Source organism: Pelophylax lessonae, assembly GCF_965119305.1.
Source record: "Pelophylax lessonae genome assembly, chromosome: 3".
Lineage (NCBI taxonomy): Eukaryota > Metazoa > Chordata > Amphibia > Anura > Ranidae > Pelophylax > Pelophylax lessonae.
Window position 1 is genome coordinate 215487688 of NC_138770.1, and position 11488 is coordinate 215499175.

General features: G+C 39.7%; 1 protein-coding gene across 1 annotated transcript in view; it reads left to right on the forward strand.

The window, feature by feature from the left end:
• Window positions 1–11226, forward strand: part of TM4SF18 (transmembrane 4 L six family member 18) — a 30438-nt gene extending 19212 nt beyond the window's left edge. The window contains exons 2-5 of the mRNA XM_082252458.1: window positions 5945–6037; window positions 6943–7085; window positions 8023–8203; window positions 11200–11226. Coding sequence (XP_082108584.1) covers window positions 5945–6037; window positions 6943–7085; window positions 8023–8203; window positions 11200–11214 — 432 coding nt within the window. The 3' untranslated portion in view covers window positions 11215–11226. The remainder of the gene's footprint in view (window positions 1–5944; window positions 6038–6942; window positions 7086–8022; window positions 8204–11199) is intronic.
• Window positions 11227–11488: the final 262 nt, after the last annotated feature.

Below are 11488 nucleotides of genomic sequence, written 5' to 3' on the forward strand. Positions count from 1 at the left end.
AACAAAACGAAAATGGAGGGTGGTGGAAGAGGAAGGAGGAGAAAAAGTTTCCACTAAAGGCATTATCCTCAATGGAAAAGCAAATGTGAACTGTAAACATGACACTCTAACTTAGCTTTTATATTATGAAGGATAACAAAATCTCCCTTAAATGCAATGTTGCACAACATATCATCAGTCAATTTCCTCCTGAATTCCAAACTGATAACTAAAAAAAACAGTAATGGCATCCTTGACTACCTTTTTGATGAATCAATAAATAGTAAACTACTATTCAGAAGGCAAACTGTGTTTATCCTCCCTGGCGGTATTCCCGAGTGCGGCTCGGGGTGGAATTTCAGTGCCATTAGCGGTAACCCCGAGCCACACTCGGGGTACCGCCAGGGAGCATCACTGGATCCTGGTAGAGGGTACTTACCTTGTCCCCGGGATCCTGCGATGTGTCACTGCAGCATACGGCGGCCGTATCTTCTGCCCAATGCTGTGAGCCCCGGCTTCCGTCTCCTGCGACGTGACGCTCGCAGGGGAGTGGAACCGCCAGCAAATTTGAAAAGTAAAACACACAAACACTGTGATATATTGTAATCCTATTGGATTACATTCCAAAATAAAATAAATTGACATTAGTTTGCCCCCCAGTGCCCTTTCCTGCAGTTTTACTGTACATATATATATATATATATATATATATACATACATACATATATATATATATATATATATATATACACATACATATACACATATATATATATATATATATACACACACATTTATACTTATTTATTATATTATAATTTATGATTTTGTGTTTCAAACTTTATCATACCCGAGATGTTATAAAGAAGAACGCACAGTAAAGAAAAATCATATGTAACTAGTTGGTTTGGGCTGCTCGTCCTCAGTACTATACTGAGAGACCCAGGGATTGTGGGATATGTAAGAATTAACTCTTGTGCCCCCAGCAAAAAAACAAAATAATAAAAAAATAATATGGCAGCTGCTAACATCAATTTTGACTGATTTACTAAACTTGCAGCACTTAGAATCTGATGCAGCTGTTCATGGTAGCCAATCAGCTTCTAACTTCAGCTTGTTCAAATAGGCTTTGACAAAAAAAAAATGGAAGTTGATTGGTTTCTATGCAGAGCTGCACCAGATTTTGCACTCTCCAGTTTTAGTAAATCAACCCCCAGTGTATCATGTATAAGGAAAACAAACAGGTATCTGCTGAACTTGGTAAAAAGTATTTACAACCTGTACACAATCCCTAATTAAGCTGCTGGCACATTACAATACAACATGAGTATAAAAAAGGAGTAATGGTGCAGCACTATACAATCAAAACAAAAAATCCTAAAAGTCCATATCATCAGAAATCAGTAGAAGATGTCCAGAGGAAGTAGTATATTGAAGTGCAGCATATAAATAGTATATGCATGAAGAAACCACCACCGACACCTGATCACACTGCCTCTTACCCTCCACTTCAGACCCTCATAACAAAGGTCAAATACGCAGTGGGGAGCAATCCAGTGGAATCTCCAATATCAGTGATTTCCTCTCTGACTAACACAAATGTCTCCACCAGGATTTTATGAATCTCATAAAGGGACATAGAGAAACTTCTCATAGTGTAGAGATCTCAACCGGGTTTAGTAAATAGTAAAAATAACACTTAAATGACAGTACTGTAGTGTAAAACTCGCATATCTGTTTTAAACAACCAGCGTTCCCAACCAGCAAGATGGCCGTCACGTCCCAGCATGAAGTAGCATTGTGCATCTCATCAGATGACGTCATGAGGGGCATGGTTAGACGGATGCCTAAGCCCTATATTATGTGGGACAGATATGCAAGGCGGTGGCTATTAATTGCGTTCCACAGGCTGGAACTCGAGGTCCACCCCACAACAGGGAAGCCACTATACTAATAAAAAATGCATTCCACATGATGGAAACAAATACTTAAAGTCCACTCCCATATCCTGAAGCAATCAATATAATATTAGATCTCCACATGCAATACAACAATCGCTAGTGAAAAAGATACATTTGTAAATAAACTTTAAAATTTGCCCTTAAAAGACAAAAAAATATTTTTCAATATGACGACCATACTGGGAAACAGCGCCATCTAGCAGCAACAGAAGGTAATACACTATTAAATTACTTCAATAACAAAATCATTACAAAAAAAAAAAAAAAATATATATATATATATATATATATATATATATATATATATATATATATATAGATAAAACTAAGTTATTGCACTAGTATAATTCACATATATCACATAAAAAATTCTTAGTGAAATTAACCACTTCAATACAGTGCACTTTCTCCTCCTTCCTGCCCAGGCCAATTTTCAGCTTTCAGCGCTGTCACACTTTGAATGACAATTGCGTGGTCATGCTACACTGTACCCTTATGACATTTTTATCATTTTTTTTCACACAAATAGAGCTTTCTTTTGGTGGTATTTAATCACCACTGGGTTTTTTTATTTCTTACTAAAAAAAAGAGAAAAAAGAGAACATATTGAAAAAAAAAAGTTTTTCTTATTTTCTGTCAGTAAATTTTGAAAAGAAGTAATTTTTTTCCTTCACTGATGTGTGCTGATGAGGCAGCACTGATGGGCACTGATGAGGTGGCACTTATGGGCACTGATGAGGTGGCACTGATGAGGAGGAACTAATATGCCGCACTGATGGGCACTGATAGGTGGCACTAATAGGCAGCACTGATGGACACTGATTGGCGGAACTGATGAGCACTGATAGGCGGCACTGATGGGCAATGACGGGCGGCAGTGATGGGCACTGACAGGTGGCACTGATGGGCACTGACGGGCAGCACTGATGAGCACTGATGGGCACTGACGAACGGCACTGATGGACACTGATGGGCAGCACAGATGAGCAGGCACTGATGGGCACAGACTCGCAGCACTATGGGCACTGATTGTGGGCACTGATGGTGGGCACTGTGGGCACTGATGGTAGGCACTGTGGGCACTGTTTTTTAACTTTCTGTAATCAGGGCACTGATGATCAGTGCCTTGATTACCTGTCCTAGAGTCCCCTTTGAGGAGGAGCCGCTGATTGGCTCTCCTCGCCACACACTCTGACAGTGTGAGGCGAGGAGAGCTGATAAACTGCACTTCCTCATTTACATATGACCGGCTGTGATTGGACACAGCCGATCACATGGGTAAAGAGCCAAGTCATTTGGCTCTTTACCAAGATCAGGGTTGTGCCGTGTCCTAGCAACACGGCACGGCCGAGATCAACGCACTGCGCGCCCCCCAGGGCACGCGAGAGAGGCCGTTCTGGGGCACGACATATGACATCATCCCAGAATGAGAGCCGCACCGATCCACCATCATTTGATGGTGGGCGGGCGGTAAGTAGTTAAAAAAGTAAAAGAAGGAAAGAAAAAGCAAAAATATATGTTCAAAAATAATATATATATGTCAATACCACAGACTAACAATAATTAAGCATTGTTAATAAAGGCATGAACATTCCATTCTATATTAATACCGAATGGGGCATAAGTCTTGGCCATATAGATCCACCGGCCATATAGATCTTGGCCATGTAGATCCAATTTAGAAACCTCTCTAATCAGATTACTACCTCTCCAATTACTGGTGAATCTATCTTTGCCCAAGAACATAGTTCCCTCCGGGTTCCATTTGTGGTGTACGGCATACTGTTTGGAGAAGCTTTGTTTTGGTTAGCCCTTTTTAATATTCGCCACATGCTCATTTAACCTAGTTTGGAGCATGTGAATAAGGCGTCCAATATATTCAAGGCCGCATAGACAGCGAATAAGATATACCACATTTTTAAATGTACAAGTGATAAAGAGCCTAATGGCAAAAAGTGGGTGGAGTTAGACTCAAAGGATTCGACCCTTCCTACATCTCTGGGCATTAATCTAACAAATAGAACACTTTCTACAGGGCAAAAAGCCACACATATTTTGAAAAAAAAATGATAAGGGGGCTCAATTACATTAGGAGCTACCTGTAGTCTAAGGGGGGGGCTCCTCTATAAACAACCAAATAAGTCTCGGGGAGATGAGGTCCAAGGACCTCATCACTACACAACAACTCCCAATGTTTACGCAAAATCTTTCTTACTGTGTAATTTTGAGTGGAGTACGTGGTAAAAAAGGCAAATTGAAACAGTCAGTGGGGCTAACGCTTCTGGGTGCCAGTAAATCATCCCTATTCCTCTCATCTGCAAATTTGAGCTCCTGATCCAACTCAACTGGTTCATAACCCTTTTCAACAAATCTTTGTTTGAGAGAAGCAAAAAATAATCTCGATTGGTGCAGTTCCTCTTATACTGTATATATATATGTGTGTGTGTGTGTGTGTTTTTAAAAGTCTGATTATGCAGTTGTAATATTTTTTCCAAAGCTACATATAGGTTCTGAGTTAGTCACCCCAAAAGTTTTAAACCTAGAGTGTGTTGGCATTGAGGCAAACAAGCCTGTTAAAGGCAATATACTGTAAACCTTCCTACTTGCAACTTGTGTTTTTCACCTGCATAAGATGTACCTTGATTATGATTCTGAGTACACCAGTTTTAGTAGACCCCCAGTATGTCTATAGTTGTTCTAGCCATAGATATTCAGACTTATCTGTCTGCTTAGTCTGCTTTCTTCGGAAAGAATGATAATACCTATTAGAACTATATTACATAAATTTGTATTGAACCAGAACCGCTTAATCCACTCCCATGGGCAGACACAAGGATGAACAGTGAGAAACGCTGCCTGCTGACAATCCCGCCAAACTAGAGCACAAAACCTTTTGTTGTATATCAGACTAAGCCACCATTATAGGTATTCCCTTTGCTTTAATACCTCCCATACCTATTTGTGAAGATGCTTCTTCCTAAGAGAATACCAGAACAAAATAATAAATAACTATCAGAGCTTTCTCAGGGAAAAGTGATAAATCAGGTTCAGGAGGGTGAATCTCTCCTTCTGGCTGTTGCCCCCCCCCTCTCCCCCCCCCCCCTGGATGCAGGCTAAGGGCTTGTGAGGACCTTTGTTTGGGATATTGTTTTGAAGCTAGCTATACCTCCTCTTGAAAGTCATTTGAAGACTACCCCTTTTCAGAGCTTGGTTTGAACTGATTTTGAAGACAAGTGCAGTATGGCATCTAAATGTATGAAGAAACAAGGATATTGAGGATGGTAAGTGCATAAACCTCTGATGAAGCAGCAGAGAGAAACAACCCTTAGAGCTTTGGCGAGACATGTAAACATTACAGATATATGTGCTTTGTTCAAGTTTTATGAATGAGATTTACAATCACTTTAACAATGTGATAAGCTTAAATCCCAGAATAACCCTGGAATAACTTTCACCCCACTTTAACTAGACTCTTTCTTATAATCTCAAACTAAAAGCCCCGAATATTTACTAAATACTGACCTTAATCATGTGACGTGTCAAGTTCCAAGTCTTCTGTAGTCTTCACTGCAGAGGAGAGTCCATCTTCATGTGTCTATGTCACTGCCTGGATGACAGGGACTTTTCCAATCGGTATGTCCAGTCATGGGGTTCTCTCAGGCTCCATAGTGTGATGATGTCACAAAGAGGAATCTGTCGATGTGGGCACCGATTACTGTGCTGAATGCACCGGTTAGGTAAGTGAAAATAAAACAAAAATTAAAAGGTAATTTCTTTTTTAAAGCTGCTGAATGGGTGAGAAGGAGGTGAGAGAAAGTGATGGAAAGCTAGAGAGCTTTGATAGGAGATGGGCTTTAATTAAGGCATCCTGTTATTTTTACAGGTACTGCAAATGCAAAGCAATTAAATAAAAACTGATTGCACAACTTGTTTTTTAAGCAGGGCTTAATTTAATAACAATTATTTAATATCTGGCTTACTTACATTTATTTCCTTTATTTCAGATGATCATTATTGCCACAGTACTTTTACTAGTTGATTTCTATAAATGCTGTACATCATGCTGCTCAGGGAAAAAGAGATATTATGTATTTCCAGTAAGTATGATCTATTTATTTTTCTTTAGACTTGGGCCTCATTTATAGTACAGAAAGAAAAAAAAGTGTGCGTTTCTCACAAGAAACATTTGATTTATATGGATCATTCGTTTTCATTGTTGCTATGTTAAGGCAGAAACCTTTTGCCATGGAACTGTTAGTTTCAATTTTCAATAATTTTCCACCAAGATAAGATAGTGTTTAAAAAGCTAAAGCTGAACTCCAGGAATTCAGAAACTTTCTAAAATGTGCCAGATCACTGTGGGTTCAGTACAACAAGGTGCATGCCACCTTGTGGACTTATCTCTTTGATTTATAATTTAAATTTTTATTGAGTGCTGGGAGAATAGCTATCTCTATACTTTCTAGTGCTCCACCCTGCAGAATCATGTTCAGTTACTCTGCCCACCCCTACTCTCCTGCTGGCAAATCAGGAAGCGCTTTGTACTATAGGGACCCATTCACAAAATGAACAGCGGGGAAGGCAGAGCGGCTGCTATGTAAGAGAGCAGCATCTCTCCTGCCAGAGTGACAGGAGTATAGCAATAGTTTTCTGAATGGGCCCTAAAACTATACCAAGATTTCAATTACAATTTAGGAAGCAAGCTTGCCATTGCAGAACAATTATAATAACGTTATATACCTTGTGAAGAGGACACCTAATGCATATAACAGGGGAAATGTAGTAGGGCTATTGGGCCATTGAAAACACACACATACAGAAATGTTTACATAAAAAGCTTCAACACAGAGAAATGATGTAAAAAGTAAAAATACTGCATTGTAGTTTCTAACAGCAACACTGCTTTTTTTTCTTATTATGTTTTAAAATCCTCCTATATATATAAATGTACTGTTTATGTCAAATATTACTTCAAACTCTGCTGTATAAATGTGTTTTTCAGAAGCTGGGATCCATGACATTTGCTGCCCTGGGTATGTTGTTTTCAGCATATACTTTGATCATCTCTGCTCTGGGAATAGCACAAGGTCCTTACTGCAGGACAACAGATGGATGGACGTACCCATTTACCAACACTGCTGGGGGGTACTGTATTATTTTTCTTACATACAAAAGTATAAAAACGTTTACTACTGTAGGAGCCCTTTTACGTACGCATTCCATTCAGGTCTTCTTGTCAGTTTTTCTGGAGGACCTAGCTGGAAGCCTTATGCAGCCCTATGGACAAGGAGGATGTAAACTGACTTTTGTCCTCCTAGTGTGTCCAGGCCCAGGAAAAAAACAGAAAAGGATTGCATCCTTTTACGTGACAGATCAGAGGAAGCCAGATGTAACTGGACAGCGGACTGCCTGTTTCTGCCACACACAAACTGAATGGGCATGGTAAAAAAAGTTGACATTCATCCTGTTCAGCTCTAATTCAGCAGGGATCTGCTCCTGGATCACCTGCTCATATTGCTCCTCACTACTTACCAATCTACTAACAGTACCTCTATGAATCCCAGGGCCAAACTTTAAAGTGGAATTAAAACTCTGCATAAAAAATTGTCTCTGGGAGCTTTTTGTCATAATGTACTAGTATGCACCACATACGTATTAGCCTATTATGGCAGACTTACCTCCTTATCAAGTGATCCTCTTCAGTGCTCTCAGCTTTCATGGGCGCTTCCTTCTTTTCCTGGTCCTACTTCCAGGTTTGGACTCTTTGGTCACATGATTGGCCAGACAGCGATGACATCAATCCCATGCATGTGCATGGGAGTCACATCATGACAGCACAGAGCAGTGCCATAAATATATACTGAGCTGCGAATACGTGATTCAGTGTACATAAATGCTGACAGGAAAGTTGAACAGGGTCAAGGGTTTAAAACAAAAAAAGACCAATAGGGTCTCTTTTGTTAAATAAATATGGTTGAATACACATGTATTAAACATGTAATCTTCCTGTTTTTTTTTTTTTTTATGTATACAAAGACAATAATGTGTTACCTTATCTGATCTTTGTGTTTTTGTTTTATAGGTATCTTTCAGATTCTTCTACGTGGTCACAGTGTCTGGAGCCTAACTATGTGGTACAATGGAACCTCATCTTATTTTCCATCCAAATTGTTCTCAGTGCTTTACAAGTGATCATTTGCTTCTTTAAAACAATAATTGATTTAAGAGATGTATTTTGTGGGACTCACGAGATCTTAACACAGGTAAATGGTAACAATATTTAACAGCATCAATATAGTTAGATGGGATTCTCTAATTATTTGGACCCCAGTTATATGGTAAACTAAAGCTGGCCATAGATGGATTGAAATTTGGCTGGTTCAGCTGGGACTGGGCAAATTTTGATTAATCTATGGCTGTTCCCACTAGAAAGAAGTCAATCTAAAGATCAGCTTCTCTCAAAAGGCGCTTTTCCACTGCATAGAACCGTACCGGCTCGGCACGCTTTTGTGCTTTTCCACTGCGGTACCGCATGGTATAGGGTCGGAACGGTTCGGTACGGTACGGTATAGGTTTGCTTTTCCACTGCATGGAACCGAACGGTACGGTACGGCTCTGAAAAAACAGTACCTACTCGATTGTGGTTCCAACAGGTACCAAACTGGTAACATATCCCACAATCCTTTGCATGCAGTCACTACTAGCCACTGATTGGTCAGAGAATCTCACCCACCCCATTGTTATCCCACCCACTTAACTTTAGTACTGCTTTAGTGGAAAAGCAAACCTATACCGTACCGTACCGAACCGTTCCGACACTATACCATGCGGTACCGCAGTGGAAAAGCAAACCGGGCCAAGCAGGGCCGAGTAGAGCCGAGCCGGTACTAGCCGGTACTTGCAGTGGAAAAGTGCCAAAACTGGACTGTTGGAAATGTTTCACTTGATCAGTGCATTAAGCCTTTCAGCTGCAACTCTCATCAGTGTATTCTGACAGCCGAGGAGTGGGGAGGATTCCCTCATCCACCTTGAATAAGTGGATGGGGGAACCCGTTTGTTTTATATTTTTGATCAGCCGGCTCACTGATTCAGCTTATTAATTTTTAAGTATGTGGTCTTTGATAGCCTGATTTTTACACAGGATGTTTTCTTTTACAATCTATAATAGATATTTATGAGAATTTAACAGTAATTAGGTGACTACGCTGTGTAAATTTTGTCATCCCTTTATTTTTTTAGCTGTCATTTGCATTAGATTATGACAAATAGGTTTACATTATTAGTAATATTTAAGTAGTGTGTATTTTATCACTATAATAATTCATGGGAGTCTAGGAAAAGCACCAGTTGCATGGAATTATTACCTTTTCAGTCTTGTTTATATTCCCATGGCACACATTCCTGGATTAAATGCTCCTCTGTAGTGGGTGCTGCAGCGATCACCAGCTGGACACTGGATATATCACTGATAAATACACCAGTTCACCAGCACACCATGGATCTTTAATTGCAGTCCAAAACTTTTATTGCAGAAAGATCACATCACAATAGGATAAGTGCAACTTTTGGGAGCTGCGCAGGACCCTTTTCGTCAGGCATGTCAGGCGTAGGGGTCCTGTGTGGCTTAAAAAACTTTGCACTTATCCTATTGTGATTTAATCTTCCTGCAATAAAAGTTTTGAACTGCAGTTCAAGATCCATGGTGTACTGGCGAACGTGTATTTACCTTAGTGTTTTCATCCATTGTGTACAATAATTTATATATATATATGTATATATATATATATATATATATATATAATGGCATCCCAGTTTTAGTCGTATAAGATTAAATATTGCATTTCTTGCCTCCTTTAATTGCAAGAAAAAAAAATTAAATATATATATATATATACATACATACATATATACAAACTCCAAAGGTATTGGGACACCTGCCTTTACACATACATGAATTTTAATGACATCCCAGTCTTAAGGCCCGTACACACGTACCGATTGTCGGCCGTAAAGATTCGGCCGACAACCGATCGGCCGATTGTAGGCTTGTTAGTATGATGCTTCCGACAGCCGACAGCGCAATTTTGGCCGAACAGAATCTGTCGTGCAAGCATTAAAATTTTTGTAGGCCGACACCAGAACGGCCGATTGTTCGCCAGTCAGTACAGATTTCGCCCGACAGACAGCAGATTTGCAAGACTGGGCATGCTCAGAAAAGAAAAAAGACAAGGAAAGTTAACCATCACATGACATCACTTCTGCAGTCGGCTGTTGTTGGCCGACAAAATTCGTGTGCAGTCTTTTGCAGTTTTCAACAGACACGACAGCCCTGGACAAAAGACGATCGGTACGTGTGTACGGGGCTTTAGTCTGTAGGGTTCAATATTGAGTTGGCCCACCCTTTGCAGCTATAACAGCTTCAACTCTTCTGGGAAAGCTGTCCACAAGGTTTAGGAATGTGTCTATGGGAATGTTTGACCATTCTTGCACTAAGCAAGGTCCATAAAGACATGGATGAGCAAGTTTGGGGTGGGGGAACTTGACTGTCCTGTACAGTCCTGACCTAAACCAGATAAAACACCTTTGGGATAAATTAGAGCACAGACTGCGAGCCAGGCCTTCTCTCCAACATCAGTGCCTGACCTCACAAATGCTCTTCTCGAAGAATAGTCAAACATTCCCATAGACACTCCTAAACCTTGTGGACAGCCTTTCCAGAAGAGTTGAAGCTGTTATAGCAGCAAAGGGTGGGCCAACTCAATATTGTGTATGTGTGGGTGTTTGCAATTAAACAAGGTATGAAATTATCTTTGTATAATTTATGATTTTGATTTGTTTCATGTTATAGCTAAGGTATCCACGGCATTCTATGATTGAGGTAAATGCCCAGATGTTCACCCACTAAGAAATCTATACAGATTCAAAACTAGTATAGAGGCACCCACGGGTCTTGCATGTGATAGTGTCATGAGAAAGATGGACTGAGCTTCATCGAAACATTGAAAATAAAAGTGCTGCTGTTTTGATCTGCCTCCTCTGCAGGACCCGTGAGCGCCTTTATACTAGTTTTGGATTTAGATTTCATTTTTATTTATGTGAATAATAAATGTTAATGATTATTGTATTATTTGTTATTAATAGAGATTTGATTTGTTAATTAAATAATGATTTATATGATTTGCTAGAAGCATATGAAGAAACTTACAGTATATACACACACACACACAATAGAGATAATGGTGTTTTTTTCCTTTTGCAGCCTGATAACATATGAAGTATGAACTGAGTATGAACTGAAGAAGAGAAATGGATCCTGTTACTCCTTAAAACTAAATTCCAGCTGATTTGGATCCGGGTCTCGGCACCAAAAAAAAAAAAAAAACGAAATTCCAGGATAAGAAATATTGTCTAAAAAGAAGAGGATTATGTAATGTTACTTGAATCTTGGTGTGCTTTGTGTATTTCTTGCAGATCTGTGCAGTACCCCACCATGATATTTTGCCTCTGTGAAGGCGCTTCCTGTAATGAAGACCAGTCACTACTGATCT